The following is a 22,858-nucleotide window of genomic DNA, read 5'->3' as shown; positions in this document are numbered from 1 at the left end:
ATGGAATATTACTCAGCCATTAAAAAGAATCCATTTGAATCAGTTCTAATGAGATGGATGAAACTGGAGCCCACTATACAGAGTGAAGTAAGCCAGAAAGATAAAGACCAATACAGTATACTAACGCATATATATGGAATTTAGAAAGATGGTAATGATACCCTATATGCAAAACAGAAAAAGAGACACAGATGTGCAGAACAGACTTTTGGACTCTGTGGGAGAAGGCAAGGGTGGGATGTTTCGAGAGATCAGCCTCGAAACATGTATATTATCTAGAGTGAAACAGATCAACAGCCCAGGCTGGATGCATGAGACAAGTGCTCGGGCCTGGTGCACTGGTAAGACCCAGAGGGATTGGGTAGAGAGGGAGGTGGGAGGGGGGATCGGGATGGGGAATACATGTAAATCCATGGCTGATTCATATCAATGTATGGCAAAAACCACTACAATATTGTAAAGTAATTAGCCTCCAGCTAATAAAAACAAATGGGAAAAAAAATAAAATCAATGTAACTTCCAATGGCAGTAACTAGCTAGTTAATAAAAATGCTTTATTAACCATCAAAAAAAAAAAAAAAGACGTCAAAGATAAACACTGTATGGTAACACTTATTTGTGGAACCTAAAAAGTATAACAAACTAGTGGATATAACAAAAAGGAAAGAGAGTCATAGATACAGAGAACAAACCAATGGTTACCAGTGGAGCAGGCGACATGGGGGTAGGGGACTAAGAGGTGCAAACTATTGGGTATAAGACAGGATCAAGCTTAAGGATATACTGTATGACACGGGGAGTATAGCCAACATTTTGTAATAAATGTAAATGGAAAGTAACCTTTAAAAGTTGTATTAAAATAATAAATATATACGTATTAAAATATGTAAAAAAAATAAAACTGGGACTCACCGAGAGTAGAGCTCTAAAAATGACTGATGCCAGGTTCTAAACCAGAGATGCCGACATAACTGATGTGTGTGGCCAGCACACTGACTCTTCACAGTCCAGGAGGACTCCAGACCTAGACCAAGCTGGCTCAGTCCGTCTTCACTTCGGTTAAGCTGTTTAGCTCCATTCTCAAGCTTGAGCACCCCTCTCCTCTGTGGGGCAGTAGGGCCTGTGGTCAGTTTTCCACAGTTCCTACCACTCTTTATCCAACCCCACACTGAAGCTGAGTTTCCCTTGGTTAGTCACTAATGTTTTCCCAATAGCTAAAAATTAAATAAATAAAGGGTATGTTTCTTGTCCCCAGGTCTACCCAAAGAGAGATGACCAGCAAAGCCCTGTGTTTCTTCCACCTGGTCTGGTTTGCTCACTTCTCTTGAGAGCATTTAAATCTGTGACCTGGCAATGTCTTCATTTCATCCTACTATTATCATTCCTGTCATAGAGGAGAAAACTAAGGCTCAAGGTCATACAACTGTTAGATCCTCTCAGGTCAATTTAACTCAGAAGCCCAGGCTCTTAAGATCTACAGGATTCTGCTGTCTCCAGAGGAGCTGTGTTGGTACCCTACGCCATTCCGAGAGCTCTGGCTGTTGGAAAGTCCCTCCTGCTATGGAGTCCCAAATCGCTTTTCATCTCAAATATGATGTTCATATAAAAAGAAAGGGAAGGAAGGAGAGCCTGGGGGCTAGATGCATTTTGACTGACCAGTAGGTTCTGCTCAGCTAGGGACCAGCAGTGTTTCTGCTGTCTGGAGAGACCACCCTGGGTTATGGGGCCCCAGAATGCCCACAGAGTCAGTGCTGAGGGCTCAAGAGGAACCTAGGTGCTTATCACCAACAGGCAAGAACCAGACATATAGGGTTGGAGACGGCAGTCAGAGGACAGAGTAGAGACGAGAGCCTGGAACACAGGCTCTGATTTGGAGCTGAGGTTGAAGGGATGTACTTTGAAGACAGGAGCAGGGATTTCAAATCAAAGAACACAGGTGGCTTCTAGAAGCTAGAAAAGGCAAAAAAGGAAATTCTCCCCTAGATCCTTCAAAAGGAGCACTGGACAGCTGACCACTTGATTGTATGACTTCTGACCTCGAGAAATGTAAGAGAGAAATTTCTGTGTTATATTAAAATAAGTTGTGCTCATCTGTTATAGCGGCAAAAGGAAACTAAGACAGTTTAAGGTTTGGGCCCTTCCACCATAGAAGCTGCCTATGGCCACAGTAACAAAGTACCACAAACAGATTGGCTTACACGACAGAAGTGTATTGTCCTACAGTTCAGGAGGAAACAAGTCTGAGATCAAGATGCCTGCAGGCTCACATCCCTCCAAGGGCACAGGGAAAGATCTGCTCCAGGCCCTGCTCCTAGCTTCTGGTAGGTTCTTGCCTTGTAGTAGCATGACTCCTGTCTTCACATCACATCGTCCCTGTGTGCACATCGGTCCCTGGGTCCACATTTCCTTTTGGCAAGGACACAGTCATTCAGGATGGGGGCCCGCCCTACTGAGCTTATTTTAACCCGGTCATCTGCAAAGACTCTATTTCTAAATAAGGTCACATTCCCAGATACTGAGGGTGATGACTTCTATATCTCTTAGGGGCACACAGTTCAACCTATGCACAATATTACTCCTAAAATCTGCCCTCTAAATACACACCGTGCTGCTGAGCCCATTGAAACTGCCCAAGAGCAAAGACCAGATGCTCGGGGACAGTGTCCACCCACTGCTCCTTATAGCTCATCACAGTCCATGAGGCGTGGGGTGCGGCGGTCCCCCCACATCCCCTATGCCTCCAGGTGAGGACCATGTAGCCCCTCTTCCCACACCCTCCAGTCCCTCCCCGCTGCCAGTCTCATGTCACCTGGGGCTGGGCCCTGCATTGGTCACTGGTTTTTCTCATCTGCCTCCCAGGGGAACTATACAGCTGGCCAGCTCTGCTCCTAACCTTCTCCGCTGCATCCTCAGCACCAGTAATGACCCACAGCTCGGTAAGCATTTGCTGAGATGATGCATTCCTCATCTGTGGTTCCCATCCATCCGCTGAGTCCTGCAGACACACCAGCACCAAGTCACTCTGCGGTGACTGAAGAAATGGTCCCAGGGAAGCTTCCCTACATACAGAGGCGCTGAGCTTGCCCGGTTTTCCAGCTTGTTTGTTTAGGCCACACCATGCAGCATGTGGGATCTTAGTTCCCCCACCAGGGATACAATCTATGCCCTCTGTATTGGAAGTGCAGAGTCTTAACCACTGGACCACCAGGGAAGTCCCTAGCCTGGTTTTAAACACTGTTTGTGAGGTGGGGGCATTCTCTGAATGATCAGGGCTCTCGGGGTGCAGCTGGCCTCCTAAGCTCAAGTAAAAATTAAACTGGGACTTCCCTGGTGGTCCAGTGGTTAAGAATCTGTCTGCCAATGCAGAAGACACGGGTTTGATCCCTGGTCCAGGAAGATTTCACAAGCTGTGGGGCAACTAGTCCCATGCACCACAATTACTAAGCCCGTGCTCTAGAGCCCATAAGCAACTCCTGAAGCTCGTGCTCCTAGAGCTTCGCAGCAAGAGAAGCCACCACAATGAGAAGCCTGCCCACGGCAAAGAAGAACAGCCCTGGCTTGCTGCAACCAGAGGAAGCCTGCACACAGCAACGCAGACCCAGCACAACTAACAATAAATAAATAAATAAAAAGAAAATTAAATCGGAGTGGATTCTTTGGAGGCTGAGACCCAATCTTACAGCAAAGTTCTTCCTTAAGAGTAACACTGAAAGTGAAAGGGTTAGTCATTTAGTCGTGTCCAACCCTGAGACCCAATGGGCTATGGCCCACCAGGCCCCTCTGTTCATGGAATTCTCCAGGCAAGAATACTGGAGTGGGTAGCCATTCCCTTCTCCAGGGGATCTTCCCAACCTAGGAATCCAACCCAGGTCTCCTGCATTGCAGGCAGATTCTTTACCATCTGAGCTACCAGGAAGCCTACCAGCTATCATTAGCAAGACAGCTTACAACAATCCAGGCACTGGGCTGAATGAAGCCAGAATCAGCCACTTACTCATCCATCGTTGAGACCACCCAGGATCAATTTCATCCTTAAGCCTTCAGGGATTTAAGTGAAGTTCTTCTGTTTTTCCCTACTGAGACTCCTCTTCTCCAATCCAAAACTGTTCTTTCTCATTAAGACATGTTTCAAGCTATTGCCCCATCTTACTCACCTTCTCTAGATATAATCCAGTTTTCTAAGGCTCTAAACAATGTTCCAAGTGTAGTCTGACCAGTGAGGAGTTAGGTAGATCAGCCACCTCTATTGTTCTAGATGACATAACTCTTTTAAAGCATCTTAAGATCACAGTGCCATTTTTGGAATCCATTCCAAAAATCTCCAAGGTTTCTGGTAGGAATCAGGTACCATAAGCTGCTAAAAAGAGACGACGTCCTAATCCTCGTGCTACAGTGGAGTGAATTGAAGCTTGGAGGCGAGTGACCTGCTGCTGAGCATCTGTCCAATTACTCTTGGTTCCCCTGCCTCCAAACCTCAAGTTCTCTTCTCCTTTAACCAAGACGTTTTGGTCTCTCAGTTTCTGGATTTCTCCCGGCTCTGGCATGCTCTGACTTGTCTTCTAAATGCAGAGTCTGAAAGCCAAAGGGTGAGCAGAACATAGAAGCCTTGCACCTAGATCTAAAACTCCCAAGAGAAACAAAAAACGTTTCCTTTTCTACTCCTCATCCTACCCTTCCCTACTTTGGAAACTTGGGGCTAAGTGGTGAACATTGTTGGTTAAGGGTAGTTCTAAATTTGATAGTTATCGAGTCTTTGGATCACAGCACTACAACATTCTTGGCAAGTCAGCCCACACCATCTCTATTTCTTCCCTGTTCACATTCCACAAGAGTATGTCTTACTGAACATCCCATTTTCAAAATTTTTTTCCTCTCACTCCCTTAGCAAGCCAAATAATACTCTCCCAAAATACCTTTAAAACAAGAACACAGAGTCCTCCATAAACCCCGGGTGCAAAATGGATTTCGGAAAGCTACTCTTCCTGCCCTGTGTTCTCACGCCAGGAGCACTGCCCCAGGGCTGTCTCGAAAGCTTCATCCTTCACTACGTCCTTAGTGACATCTCCCTGGGTACGTGCGCCCGCTGGTGTCCCACCGGTTTTTCTCCTGGTGTGAGAGGCACATAGTCACAATGGAAGGAACACAGTGGGTGTCATCATCCACATGCGACAGGTGAGAACTCAGCACAGAGGAGGTAGGGAGCTGAGCCAAGACCAAGGAGCTGGTTGGTGCTGGCGCTGAGAAGAGACTAAGTGTCCTTTCCACTACCGTGTGTCTGGAAACGGGATAGCCATCGTGAAATGAGGGACAGATCTCTGTCCCTGACGTCTGCCTCTTTTCCAGTCTGCCTCTCTGATTCCAATCACCCTCTGTCAAAGCACCAGCTGAAGAGCCACCACCTGCAGAAAGCGTTCCCTGGGCACCTCAGCCCATAGCCCCTGCTTCCTCTGAAATCCGAAATGTGCTTCAGCTCCCCACTACCCCATCCCTTAGCACTGACCACTGGCCCAGGGCAGTGACCCCTTTCCATGACCAACGAGCCAACTTCCACAAATCTAGGGTGCCTTGGCCAGGCACCAGTACACAGGGAACCTCCGCAAACAGCAGCGGCTGTCACTGCTGTTATCACCGTGTTCCAGTTGCTATGACTGTCAGACAAGCTACCCCAAAATTTAGTGATGCAGGAAAAGTCTGCTCGTGGACTCTGCACTTTAGATATTCAGCACACAGAGAGAACAGCTTGTGTCTGTTCCATGACATTTGGGCTTCACCTGAAAGGCATGAAGGTTTAAGGGTGACTTGAAATCTAGGGTCTAGAGTCATCCAAAGTCTCCCTCACTCACACATCTAAGAGTTGATGCTGGTTGATGGCTGGGAGCCTTGGTTCCTTTGCCTGTGATCTCTCCCTATGAGCCAGCTTGGGCTTCCTCACAGTGTGGCATCTAACTTCCAAGGGCAACAGTCTGGGGAGGAGAGACCCTGGAAGCTATATCCTTCTCACAGCCTGGCCCCAAAGTCACGGAGAATCAGTGCTGCTAGACTCTGTGAGCCAATCTTGCTGGAAGGGGTGTCAGTACCATTGTAAGAGCACAGATGCGGCCGCCTTTGAAAAATACAATCTCTATAATCCTTACTATTATCTTTTATCATCACTTCTCCTTTAGGATGGGTCTCCATCCGGTGGCTCCTCCATCCCTTCTGACCGTGCTCCAGCTTTTTACCAGATATATCTGGTCCTGCAGTGGGCAAAGCTCAAGCTCAGGTTCAGATTCCTGCCACAGCCCATACAAACACAAGCAGCAATAACCTTTGTCCTAATTTCTTTGCAGGAGGAGGTATATATATCCCTAGGACCCGGTCCCAGGTAGGGGGATTGAAAAAAAAAATGTAATTCCTAAGAGGTTTCAGGACAGAATTTTCTAGTTGCTAACAATTTTCACTAGTGATACTGTGTAGGCTGAAACTGTACTCAGCTAAATATCGACACTTCCTGGCGTTGCCAAGACAGATGGTTAGTGAGAAATAAACGGTTGTCATGAAGGACCTCCTGGAAAGTTTTCTAATGAAGTTGACTTGGCTGACAGATGCATTTTCCTACCCTGCCCTTGCCTCACTCTTCTTGTCTAGACTCAGACATGATGACTGGAAGGGTAGCATCCTTCTTGTGCTACAAGGTAGCTTTGAGAATAGAACAGAAAGATGGAGGGCTGGTGCCTGATAACACCATGGAGCCACCACAGTAGTTTTAAAGTATCGATTTGTATTAAGCAAAAGAGAAAAAAAAAGGCCCTATCTTGGATATATTATTTTGTATCTTTACTACTTGTATCCAAGTACAGTTATTGATAAGAGTCTTTTACCACCACCAGCTTTTAGCTTAGTCTTCCTGTTTCAAACCTCACCCAGCTCCAATCAAATCTTCCTTACATGTGAATCTGTTAAAGACTTTCTGCTGCTATGAAGCCTTCACTGGCTTCCCAGCACTTCTAGACAAATTTGTACTCTTCAGTATGACATTTGAGATTCTTCACACCCAGGCCGGAATCAAGATTTACCCCCTCCCTCACCCCTCAGACAACATGTGCTCAAGCCACTACACAATTCTCAGCATTCTGGCTCATAATAGTCCTCTGCTACACTTCTCAACCTGAAATGTTCTGTGTGGTAAACGCCTTGAGTGGCTAAAGCCACTTACTTCAGGAAGTCTTCCCTGAGGTCCACAGAGTAAGCCATTACCTCCCATGGGCTTCTAAGACAAGTTCTTTGTAAATTAACCTGCAGTACTTGCCACACATTATTACAATTATTTATTTTTCTAATCAGTCTGTCACCTTAGGCTGTGGGCTCCCCAGAAGGCAGGGACAGATACTTACCGATCTGTTTATCCTAGCTCTTGGCAAATTTTGAGATGAGTTGGTGGATGATAAACGAATGCACAGACCCTGCCACCTGAGGATTCAGAGTCTTCATCCTTCATGCGGCAGGGGCCTTGGGTGATGGCTGGACTGAAGAAGGATGCAGGGAAACTGAACAGACACCTGAAAGAGGTGCTTGCCCGATGCCCGTGCTGTGCTTGGGGTCCAGGGATATCCTGGAAGCTTGTCCCTGGGGACAGGGCAAAGGGCAGGGTAAATATGGATTCCATGTCTTCCACGTGGTATCAAAAGGCAAAGGAGGGTGGACAACCCCATGAGTGGTCTCCTTCCCATCTCACCCTCCCCCAGCCCCAACCAAAACCACAGTCCATCAACCCCCATCCAGGGGAAACCCCAGAGGTGGGAAAACCTCAGCCCTGCTTTGGGCCACCAAACCACAGGGCAGGTGCCAACTGCTCCAACGAGAATCCCCACCAGAGACCGATTTCATTCTAAAGCCCTTCCCCCCACAAGCTTGTGTCCTCTCCACAAGGTTAAGCAGAGCCCCGATTGGTGCTATTATGGCCCCATTTTACAAGTGGGGATGTGGTGCCCAGAGACAAGTTGCGCCCAAGCTCACGCAGCCAGCAAGAAGCCAAGCTGGGGGCAGAAACACAGGTACCAGGGCTGCATAGCAGCCGCCGACTGCGGTGGCATCAGGGGATGCCAGGCCCTTGACTCACTTGTGAGGCCCAGCTCCCACGCAGCCCCCTTTAAGGAGTGCTGGGTCTTCCAGCAGGGCTCCAGTCTTAATTTTAGCTTGGAGGCTTGCCACTGGAGGCTTCAGCCAGCGGCAGGCTGAAGTTATGCGGGACAGCTGTCAGCCGGCACGCTGGGTGGGGCCTATTTAGCCAGCAGGGGCACAAGTCTGGGGACACTGGTGTCTGGGCCCCAGGTCTCTTCAGCCCCGCCGGCCACACGGCTCCCATCTCCTCCCGCGGGTCCCCCGGCTCCACGATGATGGCCGAGGAGCACACAGACCTGGAAGCCCAGATCGTCAAGGACATTCACTTCAAGGAGATTGATCTGGTGAACCGGGACCCTAAGAACATTAACGAGGACATAGTGAAGGTAGGCTTACGGGCTAGCCCTGGTGCTGCCTGCCCAAGGGTGTGGGTTTCGGTGCTAGATGGGAGTGGGCTCTGCTCCAGTACCATCGGCTTTCCCATTCCTCCCTGGCTTCTCCAAATACCCGCTCTGAAACCAGCTTGTACCCCCAAAGAATCTTTTGTGTAAACAAGAGCAAAGAATCAGCCACACATGCAGGACCATACACAGGGGGAAGCTCCTTACAACCCTGCCGCTCTCCCCATCTGCTGCTGGCCCTTGGCCGGGGACAGACACGGTGGTCAAGTTGGGCCCTTTGTGTGCCAGGGGCATTCTGCGGTCTCCACAGTGGGCCTGGGATTAATCCCCAGAGGGTAGCTTCCAGCAGGGCTCCTGGCCCCTCACAGGGGGCCCAGCTTCCCCAGGGCACCACCCAACACCCACTGCCCCAGCCTGGGGGGCTGTGGTCAGCACTCGTGCCTGCTCCCAGCCCAACGCCAGTGTCCAGTGGCCTGGGCAGGGCAGAGGCCCTCAGAGGGCACCAGGGCCCTTGAAAGAGGATCTCAGATGAGGGTTACCTTGCCTTCAGGGAGTCTCCCCCATGGCCGTGCCTGAGTCAGGCCTCCTTCCTTGTCCACATGCCACCAGCAGCCTGGCTGCCTCCAGGCCCCTCAGTCCAACCTCCACCCAATAGCCACAGGCATCTTACTACAGCAGAATTCCTGGGAGCAGGGTGCCTAGCCACGAGCATCAGAGTCACTGGAAAGGCCTTTAAAAGGGCACGTGAAGGGGCCTCTAGGGTCCTCTGAATACATCAGAAACACAGACCAGCCCCATCCAGTAAAAATATAATGCGACCCATTATACAACTAGTCTATGTCACTTTAGATTTTCTAGCAGTCATGAGTTTAAAATGGAAAAACAAACAGGTGAAGTTAATTTTCACAATATTTTTCATTGAACTCTATGAATCTAGATTTCATAAAATGCATAGTTGAAAATTGATTCACAAGCCCAAACTTTTCCAAACATTCTTACAAGTTTCCCAGTCATAGGATTAACTATTGGTTTTTACATTTTAAGTAAATTCTTTATTTGTACTCACCATAGGTCAAACGCTCATACATAGCTCAAGGCTACTGGTTAGACAGCGTGGTTAAAGGCTTGTTCTAAGCACCACCCTGCATGGTCACCTTCAGCGGGACACCTCCCATGCTGGCTGAGTCTAACTTTTTCCCCATGGCTTCTGAACCCCAGCATAATCTGGCCCCCACCTTCCTCTTCTACCTCCCGCCCCCATGTCAGGAGCCAGTCACAGGAACCAGAGCATACTCCTGTGTCTTTGGCATGATGCCTGTTTCATCTCCTCCATGTGGTGTAGGATCCACTCAGCCACTGAGACCCAATTTAAATGTCACCTCCTCCAAGAAGCCTTCCCCAACTCCCCTGGGGAATCGGGAGCTCCTTCCTCTGTGACTGCATTTTTCTCCTGAGAGAAATGTCACTCAGGACATTTCTCTGTAACAGTTCATATTATGATATTATTGTATTTATAAGTATCATTTGTGGTGGAGATAGTGCAATCACAACACAGCTTGGAAAGTTCAGCAAAATTAGGGAATGAGTTTTCCAAACTTAAAAGCACTATAAAAACGTTAAGTAGTATTTGTCATGGTTTGGGCAGTGTGATCTAGGGGGAATGGACCCAGACTTGACACTAACAGATCTGATTTCAAATCCAGACTCTTCTACCTAAAAACAATGACACTAGACTCTCTATAAAATGTTCATAATTTACCCACCCCCATCCCTACGGGGTAAATGGATCTCAGAGCAGCACTGTGCAATAGAAATAGACCATGAGGATTACATGAGATAAGGGATTTGAAAATGCCTAACAGAGTCCCTGGCACAAAGCAAGGGTGTGCAAATGTGAGCTGATAGGAGCCTGGAGGAGCTTGTAATTGCAAAAGAACTAAGCCAGGGGCAGCTCTGATGCCCAGGTTCTGCTCTGGTGGTCCCTTGCCCTCTGTTGGGATGGAGAAGAGGATCCCAAGGGAGAAGGTGGTTTCTGCAGGATTCCTGCAGCAGGTGACAAGTGGAGAGAGGCTCAAGGGTCCCAGTGAGCCAGGACTGAGTGGGCTCCAGGCCCAGACTATAACTCAAGGGAGGGATGGGAGTGGCCACACTGGTGCAGCTGCTTATGTCGCCTCCCGGGGACTAGAAGCTACCCTCACTAGAGGCACTGAGCCACAGAAAACCAGACCTCCAAGGTGAAGCGAAAGGCCCACAAACATTCCTGCTGAGAGTGAAATGAAAGTCACTCAGTCTTGTCCGACTCTGTGTAACCCCATGGACTATACAGTCCATGGAATTCTCCAGGCCATAATACTGAAGTGGGTAGCCTTTCCCTTCTCCAGGTTATCTTCCCAACCCAGGGATTGAACCCAGGTCTCCTGCATTGCAGGTGGATTCTTAACCACCTGAGCCACAAGGGAAGTATACTGAGGATAAGCTGGTCTGGAAACTTATTTGACTTTTTCTTTCCTTTTTAATGAGTAAGAGATGAAAATGTTTTGAAATTTAGAACAGGGATTATAAACCAGAATCAGCTAAATACTACAGAAAGATTCAAGGAGACTTCAGGTTGGTGTAATGGACTGTGAAACAATAAATGAAAGGAAGAAACAGGGAAGAATGTGGCTAGAAGAGAGGGGTCTACCTGGACAGACTGGCCTTTGGATCACCCGGATGTCTTTCATCAATCGAGCAAAGGACAGGGGTGAGGGGGACAGAGTTGGAGAGAAAGAGAAACAAGGTGAAGCCAAGATGAAGGCTGGTGCTACTCGTGGGCAAGGAGAACACAGTAAGACACTGGAGTAAAATGGGCTACAGAGACCCATGCCTGGTCCCATCCTGACACTAACTTGCTATGTGACTCTGGGCAAATCCCTTTCCCTCTCTGGGCCTCAGTCCCTAGTGTAGACAGAGGCTGAGTGGGAAAAAGTGAAAGTTGCTCAGTCGAGTCCAATTCTTTGTGACCCTATGGACTATATAGCCCAACAGACTGCTCTGCCCATGGAAATCTCCAGGCAAGAATACTGGAGTGGGTTGCCATTTCCTTCTCAAGGGTCACTTCCCGACCCAGGGATCAAACCTCGGTCTCCTGCATTACAGGCAAATTCTTTACTGTCTCAGCCACCAGGGAAGCCCTGAGTAGAAAGAAGGGAGACCCATTCCCTTACTGGTGCTGCTGAGTTTTCACTCAGAAAAGCCAACAGTGGAGAACAGGAGATTCACTCACTGGTTCCATGGATTTGACCCTCAGGAGGAGGAGGTGCTCCCTTTGGATTTCCAGAGTTGAAACTTTACTGAACTTCACTGAGCAAGGTCTGGTGTTGCCCTTGAACCCAGGATGGAAAATGAGTGCCAAGGGCAGAGGGAGAGCCCTGCACAACCCAACAGACTTCACTGTAGTCTCCATGCTCTGATCTGGTCCTGGGCAGAGGGGAGGCCACCCCATTGCCTTTGCCTCCCCCACCACCACCATTCACAGAACATCAGTGCCGCCAATCACTGCCTGCTCTGTGCCAGGCACTGGGCTGTTGCCAAGGAGATGGTGATGAGCAAGTCAGACCCACTGTCTGTGAGCCCTGTGCCAGGCTCTGGGGCAGGAAATGAGGGCCAGGGCTCCCCAGTGGTCCCCTAACCAGCCAGCTAGGACACTGTTCCCTTCAGACCCAAACTGCAAAGCCTCTCCCCCATGCATTTCTGCAGGACCCCAGCCCCACCCCCACAGTCTGCCCATTATCTGAGAGGGGTCTCAGGACTGTCTCCTTGACAACTCACGCTTGGGCAGCTGGGCACTGGAGCAGGACATTTGACCCCTGTGTCAGGCGGGTCATTTGGTTTCTGTTTTCGGCCATTCTCTGAAAACCCTTCAAACAGACCTGATCCCAGCCCATCATACCAGTTCCCACCTACCTCCAACCCATATCCGCCACACACGCCTTCCTCCTCCAGTAAAACACACAAACACCACCTTCTGCTGCTGAGCTCAAGCTAATAAGTACCTCGAGAACCCAACAGCTCCCTCTTCCCCCCAGTCCTCCAAACTCTGCTCTCAGTGTGGGCCCACCTGGACACCCTATTGCATGAAGATGTGACTGACCTGGGGCTTCCTCTTGAGAAGAATCCAACCCAACAGAGTAGATGAGGCTACATTAATGAGAATGTATAGGAGGAGGTGGTGAACACCGTAACTCAGCATCAGTTGTAGGGTCATGGGAGGTCGAGAGAGGAAGGCACTTGGAACATCAAGAGCCAGCTTCATGGGGAGGTGTCATCCAAGCTGCATAAATAATGAGAAAAATGTACAATGTGGAAAGGGGCCATCAGGCTTTCCAAGAAGAGGGAATGAAATAAGCAAAGGTCACAACATGGAGCAGAATGTTGGGAGCATCAGCAAAGGTGAGGATCGGGCACTGCCACTCCCCAGTCTACATCCAAGGCAGACATCACTATGAATCACAGCACATTTCCAGGAAGCCATGGACCATAGGCTTGGCCAAGCTGGCACACAGGTGAAACCTCTTTGCTACACTGTCTGCAGGAGAACAACAGGATTAGAAATACCTGAACTTACAGGAGAGAAGGCAGAAGCCTTCTCTCAGGATGATGCTGAATTAGGAAAGGTCATAATCTGCCAGGCATTCCACACTGGCAACTCCGTCATTTGAAAACTTTTCAGCTTGCCCCCTGGCAAGCACCTCTAAGAAGGGCTACACTGGACTAACTCACAATTACTGAGGTATCTGTAACTTGGTGTTATGGGGACTCCTGTGTTATGAACTAGGATATTTTAAAATGTGGTCAACTCTCTTGGGCGCACTTGTTAAAAATGCAGATTTCCGGGCCCTACCTCTAGAAATTCTTATGTGGCAGACCTAGTCAATGTTTTGTACTTTCAAGAGCTAGCAAGTCCTCTTGGTCCAACAGAAGATACGCCTGGAGTCCAGAGTCGTCACTAGTTTTCCTTAAAGGTGCACAGTATCAGTTGTGTGACAAACCATCCTAAAACTTGATGGCTGAAAGCCACAGCCCTTCGAGGCTCTCTCAGTTCTGTAGGTTGACTGGACTTGACTGGGCAGCTCTGCAGGTCTCGGTGGCAGCATCTCCTCTGCCACATCCTGGCAGTGAAGCAAGTCACAAGGCGCGCCCAGACTGAGGCTGTGCTCAGCCAGAAGCCCTGACAGGCATCACTAACTGGGGGTCGTCTTTGGAGACTAGCTAACGTCCCTCGGGAAGCTGGTGCACAGCCAAGCCTAGAAGTCAACCGAAGGCAGTTCCTACTACTCTCCAGTCCACCACAACAACCTTCACAAAGGCAGGAACCAAGGGGGCCAGGGAGAGGATGCGAAGAGATGGGCAAGGGCAGGGTTCACTAAGGTCTGATGGGGACTCCTCTGACGGGACCCTTCTCTCCTCCCTGATGCCCCCTGTTATCTGAGTCTCTTCAGAGCTCCTTCATCTGTGTCCTTAGCTTCAGGCCAGGTGCCCCAGCCCTCCTGCCCTCCCCCGCTCCCCGTAGGATGGTATGGACCCCAAACACCCACTAGTACTTGGCCCCCTCATCCCACTCCCAGAACCAGCCTGTGCTTCATCCTTGCCTCACCTCTGGCTAAGGAACCAGGTCCTGCAATGACCCTAGTCAGGGAGATGGCAGGAGAAATTGAGGCTCAAGGTTTGATGTGGGTTCCACCCCTGCTTGTCCCTTATAAGCTGGGTGGAATACTGGATATAAGACAAATGGCCCAAACTGACACCTACAAGGGCCAAATTGTGGGCCTTACTATGGTCATCCCAGATGGCACAGAATTCTACTGCTGTTATTATCAGTTGCAACACAGGAAGCAAAGCTTTGCCATTTTCCAGCTATTCTGTAGCTATCACCACATCTTAGCTTCCTACTTTAGAGGTCAGTGCTGCTCAGGCTGTCTGGGTGAAGGGCCAGTTTTATTGTTATTATTCCAATCTGTTGTACACCAATAGTTTGCAAAAGTCAATCAAAATTAACTACTAGAGAGATGCAGTGAAAAATAGGTATTGACTATGTAAAATCCAATTTTTATTATTACTAGAATCAATAGACATAAAATTACTATCTGAAATAACTATTTCTAAAATGCCTGCTCTCAACTTGAGTACTTACCTTGTTGAGAGGAGCACATTGATTGTGGACCACCCTTTGAGTAGCTAGATAACAGGTGACAAAACCAAGACCCCACGAAGCTAAGGCACTCATCGGGTCTTGACTTAGTCAATTAGTCAAAACTAATTCTGTGTCACTAAGGATGTTGGCCCAATCCTCTTGGCAGTGTCAAACAAAAAAAGGGGGCCCAGAGAGGGAAGGCCCCAGACCCCAAATCACACAGTAACTCAGTGGCCAAGTAGAGACCTGACCCAGATGTCTATCCCCCTGCCTAGAGCCATTTCCCCCACCTACAGAGAGCCTGTCTGAATCCTGCAAGGCCCCGCATGCACAAAGACTGAGTCACGCAGGAATGTCGGGAGGCATTTTTGATTGGGGGGGTGTGGGGGGTGGCTGCTGGCCTCCCTCGCATCCTTGGACAGCGCCCAGCCCAGCTCCCCTGCACCTTCCCTGCCCTCCTGGAAATGGCAGGAGTCCTGTTGGCCGATTCCAATGAATCAACTAGCTCTCTTGCTGTTCCAAAAATAAATACGCCAGAGAAGGGGACACCAGCTAAATGAGCCGCCACTTTCTACCCCTCCCAGCCCCTCCTCCAGCCGCACACCCAGCCCTCCATCTCTGCCCATGGACTTAGCCCCACTCCACCCTCCCAGAAAAAGTCATCTCCCCTCCACTTCCGGAAACGAATTAAGAAATGAAGTCACTGTGTGCTTCTGATACACTGGCACGTCTGCCTAGAGCTGCCTGAGTTGGGCTTTATAAATATCTCCCCCAAGTAATATGGTGACCAGAGCGGTCTCAGTCCTGGTTAAGGGAACGGCTGCTTCCTCCCAGAATGGCCCCTCTCTCTGGGAGCATGATTTCAGGTTCACAGACAACAGAGAAGTTGCCCTGGGCACAATGCCAGAAGGTGATTACTAAAAGGAATTCAAATTTCAGGAACAACAGCTTCTGCCTTCTGCCAAAAAAAAAAAAAAAAAAAAGGATGATCATTAAAAGACATCATAGAGAGGTTCTTGGCAGTAGGAGTATTACCATAAGCAGAAAAGGAGGGACAAGAGGAACCCATCCATCTTATGGACATGTGCACACACTCATTTATGACCAGGTAGGCTGGAGAATCATTGCACTTTAATCTGGGGTACCAAGAGATTTTCTGAGATAAATTTTCACAGGAACTTTAAAACAGATGAACAAATGATTATGTCACTGGGTACCTACCAGGTGCCATGTACTGTACTAAGCATTGCCCACGAGGATGTGCTTAGCACAATCTTGTTACTCTTCCTTAGGATCGTGTACCCCAACTCACAGATGACCCCGCCCTGCCTCCTCCCCTTGAAGCTGAGTGACAGGTACATCTCGGCATCCTGATTCTACTCTGAGCTCTTCACACAGCCCCAGCCAGGGTCAGACCCATTTTGTGCCTAGCACAAAGTGGGTATAAGTATTTGTTTGGCTGAATGGATGGATAGGTATGAATGGGTGGATGAGGATGGACAGATGGGAGGATAGATAGATGAAAGGTAGATGGATATGAATGGATGGATGCATATGGGTGAACTGATGGATCCATGGATGGCAGGATGGATGGGTAGATGAACAAATGGTAGGAGACAGATGGATAGAAAAGAAATTATGTCTATTCTTCATAACAAGGTTGTAAAACACAGCAAACCCATTTTACAGATCAGAAAGTGAAGTTCAAAGAGGTTACATTATTGCCAAAGTCATTCATCAGATCAGCAACTGTGCATATACACCTATGGGACCCTAGCTTCTGTTGAAGAAAGCACTCTAACAGCCATTAGCAGGTAACAGTTAGTGATCAGGATCCTGTACCAGACAATATGCTGAGTATTTACATGTCTTAACTTACTCAATGCTCTGATAAACCTAATGAGATCAATCTAAGAAAACGAGGCATAGGAAAGCTGAGACACTTGCTGAAGGTCACAGAGCCAGTAAGAGACACAACTGGATGCAAACCTCAACAGTATGAGATAGTCAGGGCCCCTTCCACCCTTAGAGGCCAAGATACAGATAATCAAACGTTGTTGAATGGAGGAATATGCTGAAATACATGAACAAAGCAGGCTGGGCTACAGAGGGGCAGGGGAATTGCTGACTGCTTGGAGCAGAGTGGGTGGCTGCAAAGAAGGGGCCGGGGGCCCTGCCCTGGGGCAGGTGTCTCTGGCAGACTAGGACCAGATCTCAGAGGGAACAGTCTCCCTCCCTGGACGCCAGTACCTGCCTCAGGTCTGACCCTGGCTGGGGCTGTGTGAAGAGCTCAGAGTAGAATCAGGATGCCTAGATGCACCTGGCGCTCAGCTTGAAGGGGAGGAGGCAGGGCGGGGTCATCTTCGAGGTGTGGGACAGGATCCTAAGGAAGAGTCACAGCAGGGAGGGAGAGGCCCCAGGCACTGAACAGGACAGAGGAGCACAAGGCAGGGAGCACGCCTCCACCCAAAGGCCTGCCTCCACTGCCACGCTCCTAGGACTGCAGCAGGATCCAGAGCCCAGCCCAGGCACTAGAAGGCTTCGGGCACAGGCAGGCATGACCACGATAGGGAAGGGGCCGACTGTGGAGGTCAGAATCCCTCAGCTGGCAGGATCCAAGCCTTGGGGATTTGGCTGAAACTCCACAATTTTAGTGTGTGTACCCAGGGCAAAGCTGGAATGGTCCCCTGGGGCCTATACTCCTCGGCTTCTTGGATCTCAACTCCCCTAAGAAACAGCAACTCTGGATTTCTGCCCACATAAACCAGATGTGGAAAGATAACAGTTATTTCTATTTACTCTCCAAAGCCATGGGACATTCCCCAACCAACTTGGGCTTTCTTTTCCAAAGATCCAACACTAGATCTAGAGACTGGAGCCTCCTGCATCTCTAACTCCAAATATCCCACCAGCTACCACCTCCTAGAAGCCCTCCAGGAATCAGTGCTCTCTTTTGGAGGAGATGAGGACCATATTCCCAGTTTTCCTTCCAGCCCTTCCCTTCCATTCAGGGGGCTGACTGACTGTATGAGAGGTTAAGTGATCTCCACTAAGCCCCAAGAAGAGAAGGCTGGAGGCTGAGATTTACAAGTGGATCTAAAAAGGCCCTCTGACTCCCCAAGTAAACTTGTGCACATCTCCTGCAGCCTGAAATTTCATCCTGTGAATTTTGCTCCCCATCAACATATCACTCCAAGTGTCGGGCTGTATCCTCAGCTGTCTCCAGGGGGACCCAGGGATCTGAGGCCTGGCCCAGGAGCTCAGAATCCAGCCACATGACAAAAACAGGACTCAACAATGGACATACAACATGGTCATATCCACTCCCCACCCCTCAGAAGATTTACACTGCAAAGAAAAGCATCAAAGCAATAATAATTTTAGTATTACTAGTAGAGAAATGTAAACTGGAGATGCATGTGTTTTGTTTCTCCTACTCCCTTAATTTTCTGCAAGGTGGCTATGTTATAAGGAAAAGCAATTTTAATAATAACTTCATTCATAGAGAGGATCTCCTTCCCCCTCAAAAGTGGGAAAAGGGTCTGCATGGGAGACTGAGGTTTGAGCTCACTGGCCCGACTCCCCACCCTCCAGTTAGTCGGACTCATTTGTGCATTTATTCAACCAACTGCTGTTAGAGCAGCCCAGGAACACACTGCCTCTCATTTTACAGGTGAGACAGCTAACGCTCAGTGCTACTACATGACGTCACACATGAGGAAGCAGCATGATGATTCTTAAGGCATAGTAGGGACTCACGAAAGGTTAGTGAAGTGACTTGGCTGAAAGCAATCTTTATTTTTTCCCACTTCTCAAATGGGGCCTCAGTCACCATTTCAGTGGGATGTGTGAGCAGGATTCTCTTTTGAGTGTCCACCTTCTTCCCAACTGCAAGGGAGGGACAGGGAGGAGACTTCCCTGGTGAGCCAGTGGTTAAGACTCCACACCTCCAATGCAGGGGGCGCAGGTTTGATTCCTGGTCAGGGAAGTAAGAGCACAAATGCCATGCGGTACAGCCAAAAAGATTTTAAAAAGGAAAAAAAAAAAAAAGGACCAAGTAGGCAGCATGAGAGGAAAGTCTGAGGCTGCTGCAGGACCAGGGCAGAGAGAACAATGCTGCACTCCCCAGGTGAAGCACTCAGATACCAGATGCCTCCACCAGCCAGGACAACACAGTCCTCACCTCACCACCGGCCAATCCTGAAACAGCTCAGACCAGTGCACCTCCTCTAGCCTCCTCCATCACCCTGGACAAGGCTGGATCCAGCGACACCGCCCAGCTGGCCTCTCCCCACAGGCATCCTCACCCCCACCCCAACCACCACCCCAGGTCATGTCAGCCAGGATGAGCTACTCAAAACTCAGACCAGAGATGCAGAGAGCAGACTGGTGGTTTCCAGAAGAGAGGGAGGAAGCTCAGGGAGGAGGTGAAATGGGTGAAGGGGGTCAAAAGGTGCCAACTTCCAGTTATAAGATGAATGAGTCCTAAGGATGTACAGTACAGCATGGTGGCCACAATGAATAATATTGTACTGTATATTTAAAAGCTGCTGAGAGTAAGCCATAAAAGTTCTCATCACATGTACACAAAGATGTTACCTGTACTCAGTGTGGTGATCATTTCCTGAAATATAAAAATCAGATCACTATGTTGAACACCTAAAACTAATGTAATGTGTCAATTACACCTCAACTGAAAGAAGGCTACGATCCAGCCAAGCCACTCCCGGCGCAAAAACCCTCACTCGGAGGTGGCTCTCTGCACAACGCCTGCCCCCTCTGGCCTCTCCAGCCTCCCTCTGGCCGTCGTGGGCCTGCGCTCGGTCTCCCAGAAGGCCTGGAACTCCCCGAGAGAGCACACTATCTATCCCACTAGGTCCCAGCAGTTGGTGCCCCAAACACTTTTCCAGCCACACCTCCGCCCACCACCTGGCTACCACCAGGAATCAGCTTAGCCAGACACCGCCTCCTCCAGGAAGCTTTACCCCCAGGCTGAGTCAAACGTCACCCTGTGGGTGCACACGGCCCCTGTTCTTCCCTTACCAGAGAACTGGCCTTGTTCTCTCTGCGGCCATAAAGTCCAGGAGGGCAGGAACCTTTACCTGTTTGCCATCCTATCAGCAGGCACCCAGTAAATCTTTCCAGGATTACTGTTGTTCCAATTCCCTAGGATCATAAAATAATATAATTTCAGAGTCTCCTGGCCAGCCTATAACTTACAGTTTAAGTCAATCAACTCCTTGGAGCCTCTTCTCCTCCCCATAAGTGAGGGGAGAAGAGCAGCTCTTATGCCTCACCACTCTAGGGCAACACCAGCCATCACCTGGGAGCTGGCCAGAAATGCAGTCTCAGGCCCCACCTGGACTCACAGGGGTTAGAAGCCCGGTGGGTGTGGCCCAGGCACCAGCTTTAACAGCCCACTCAGGCGGTTCTAGCCCTTAAGAAATAGGTGACACCGTGACTTGAGGCTTCCCCCTCCTGCCCTGCAGGTGGATTTTGAAGACGTGATCGCGGAGCCCGTGGGCACCTACAGCTTCGACGGTGTGTGGAAGGTGAGCTACACCACCTTCACCGTCTCCAAGTACTGGTGCTACCGCCTGCTGTCCACGCTGCTGGGCGTCCCGCTGGCTCTGCTCTGGGGCTTCCTCTTCGCCTGCATCTCCTTCTGCCACATCTGGGCGGTGGTGCCCTGCATCAAGAGCTACCTGATCGAGATCCAGTGTATCAGCCACATCTACTCGCTCTGCATCCGCACCTTCTGCAACCCACTCTTTGCTGCCCTGGGCCAGGTCTGCAGCAACATCAAGGTGATGCTGCGGAAGGAAGTGTGAGGCCGGGTGGGTGATGGGGCGGCGGGGCAGGGGAGCCCACTGCTCGTGGGGCTGCTGATGGGCTCTTTCTCCTTGGGGACCACTGCTGCCCCCCAAGATGGGAGCACAGAGAGTAGGGAAGCCAGAGAGAAAAGACAGTCCACCACGGAAGCACAGTGGCCTTCCCTCTGCCCCCTGCCGAACCACGATGCCCCCGTGACTGGGCGCCAGGGAAGATCATGTGCTCAGAGGCAGCTACTGCAAATCTTTGCATTCACTTGTACTGTAACAGCATAAACCGGCCCACAGTTTCCACCCAGGACACCCTACCCCTGCCCCAAGAAACCACCAGTGACTGCCGGCATTAGGAGGGTGGTTCCAATAAAGGGTTTCGGTTGCATCTGGAGAACACTGTTTTTCATCTGTCCACAATGTGGGTACGTGCCCTGATCAGCTCCAAAAATATATTTCACTGCCCTGAGAAGCAGAAGGGTCAAGCTGGCTAACCCATCTCTCAGCCAAATGCAAGAACCAGTTTGGTTTCTCCTGGGATTCTTGTTTGCTGGGTATCTCCTCCACTGCGCTCCTGGGGAGATTATTCCCTAATGACTTCTGATGCCCCTGGGCCAGCCAGGGGCTACTCGCAGAAGGAAATGGCCCCTGGGCTGGAAGGGGCAGATGACACTCCCTGGGCTCCACTGAAAGCAGGGCCTGGGTTCAAACCTCCCTTTCGACTCAGACACTGAGCCCCTGGCATCGCCTCTTGGCATGTACACCCTCAGCCCCAAGGGACGTGATGAGGGCATATGGTCCAATTTTTTCACATGTGGACCAAATAAAAGCATTGAAAAAGCATGGTCCACCTCCTGCCCACCTAGCCTCAGCAAGAAAAAAAACTCAGAAAACCAGAAATCTTTCATTCTTTAGGGATGCTTTCCCCAAGTGTGTTATCTAGAACTAAGTCCTCAGAAAATGCAGGGGGCAGCTTTTACACTTAAATTTGTTTGGAAAATGTATTATATTTCTCTCTGAGATTTTCATTAGACATTCAGTAGACATTAGAATGTTAAAGGCTCTGACAAGTCCTGCAGTAAAGAGAGCTATTTAGGCCAATAGCCTCCAATCCTATTTTACACCCCCCCCCCTTTTTTTTAAGCAACACCTATAAGTCTCATGAAATTCAGGTTCCAAAGTACTCTTCATGTTTTCAGAGGCATCACCTCACTGGCACCTGGCCATGAGCCCAAGGGTCCTGGGGGTGGCGTGGCAGAGGGGACCACACCTGCGTAGGAGGCAGGGCTAGAAGCAGCCTCCATTCTATCCTTGCCTCTCCTAGTTGGCCTCAACTTTATCATCCATGAAATGATCTCTAAAGTCCATTTAAGCTCTTTTTACCTGCTTTTGTTTTCTCGAGTATCATAGTATGAAAATTTCAAACACAGAGGAATGTTGAAAATGTCTTCTGTGAACAACTATCTACCCACCATCTAGGCTCTAGAATTCACATTTTACTGTTCTGCCTTCAACACATTCCTACTCATCTTTCATCTGCCATTCTCCCCTTTCTTTTGCATTTTTAAAGAAGCTGCAGATGTCCGTATATTTTGTTCTTAAACACTCATCGTCATCCCTTACTTTTTGTAAACAAGAAAGTCACTGTCCAGAGGTCAGACTTGTCAAAAGGTGCACAGCCAGTCACATTCATGCTGTGGTTCCAGCCCACTGCTCTCTGCTCAAGGGCCCTGCACATTCTCAAGTGGACTCAAGAGTCCAAGCTCCTCCTGCTGAAAGGTTTAAAGCAAGTACCCCTTATATCCCCTCGAAGGGCCTGCTCCTCAGACATCTCTCACATTGTTGGGCCAACCATTTCAGACTTGGAGTCTTGGGTTACGCAGAGACTTTTGACCATCTTGGCATTTACTGTGACCTAACTTGACCCTGACTCCAATTTTTCAAGCTCACTCTCCTTCTCTAAGGGCCAGACTATGGCAGGAGTTGTTCCTTCTGTGACCCCACCTGAAAAGTAGCAGTCAGGACAGCGCGCTAGGGGTATGATGAGAATGGGCCAGAGAAGGGGGTGGCATTCCACTCTCATACACTACATCTGGCTCATGAGGTATTCTTGTTTAAGACATAGGTTGTGATTCAGTAGTGGAGACCAGGAATGACCACAAACCCATTTGTGATTCTGCAGGTAGCTCCCACATCCCATTTGAAGAAAGATATGCCTTAAGCTTCCTTCAAGATGACAATCTAGACTCCCATAACTCCCAGAGTTAGATGGTGGGTATGGCTACATCATACAAGAGGTTTGTGTATGGGTCTTAGAACATCTTCCAACAGAACTCTGATAAATGAGAGAACCTGTGAACCAA

At 49.3% G+C, this 22,858-nt stretch overlaps 2 protein-coding genes across 2 annotated transcripts in view; one reads left to right on the top strand and one right to left on the bottom strand.

Annotated features, from left to right (window-relative positions):
* Window positions 1-22,858, bottom strand: part of OXTR (oxytocin receptor) — a 127,493-nt gene that overhangs the window by 30,052 nt on the left and 74,583 nt on the right. The window contains exons 3-4 of the transcript XR_011483647.1: window positions 12,634-12,813; window positions 7,374-7,605 (exon numbers count right to left, since the gene is read on the bottom strand). The gene's annotated coding sequence lies outside the window, so the exon portion shown is untranslated. The remainder of the gene's footprint in view (window positions 1-7,373; window positions 7,606-12,633; window positions 12,814-22,858) is intronic.
* CAV3 (caveolin 3) lies at window positions 8,254-20,892 on the top strand. Its single transcript, XM_020903093.2, has 2 exons — window positions 8,254-8,486; window positions 20,163-20,892. Exons 1-2 carry the CDS (start codon window positions 8,373-8,375, stop codon window positions 20,502-20,504), a joined length of 456 nt encoding a protein of 151 aa, XP_020758752.1. The 5' UTR covers window positions 8,254-8,372; the 3' UTR covers window positions 20,505-20,892.

This window comes from Odocoileus virginianus, chromosome 26, assembly GCF_023699985.2.
Source record: "Odocoileus virginianus isolate 20LAN1187 ecotype Illinois chromosome 26, Ovbor_1.2, whole genome shotgun sequence".
In the NCBI taxonomy this organism is placed as follows: domain Eukaryota; kingdom Metazoa; phylum Chordata; class Mammalia; order Artiodactyla; family Cervidae; genus Odocoileus; species Odocoileus virginianus.
The sequence above is the reverse complement of the archived record's forward strand: the minus strand, read 5'-3'. Positions and strand labels throughout refer to the sequence as shown.

What these genes read in the sequence shown, in the direction of transcription:
- CAV3 (XM_020903093.2), top strand. Translation starts at nt 8,373, where the DNA reads ATGATGGCCGAGGAGCACACAGACCTGGAAGCCCAGATCGTCAAGGAC. An exon ending in TTAACGAGGACATAGTGAAG is followed by an intron (nt 8,487 to 20,162) that starts GTAGGCTTACGG and finishes CCTGCCCTGCAG; the next exon opens with GTGGATTTTGAAGACGTGAT.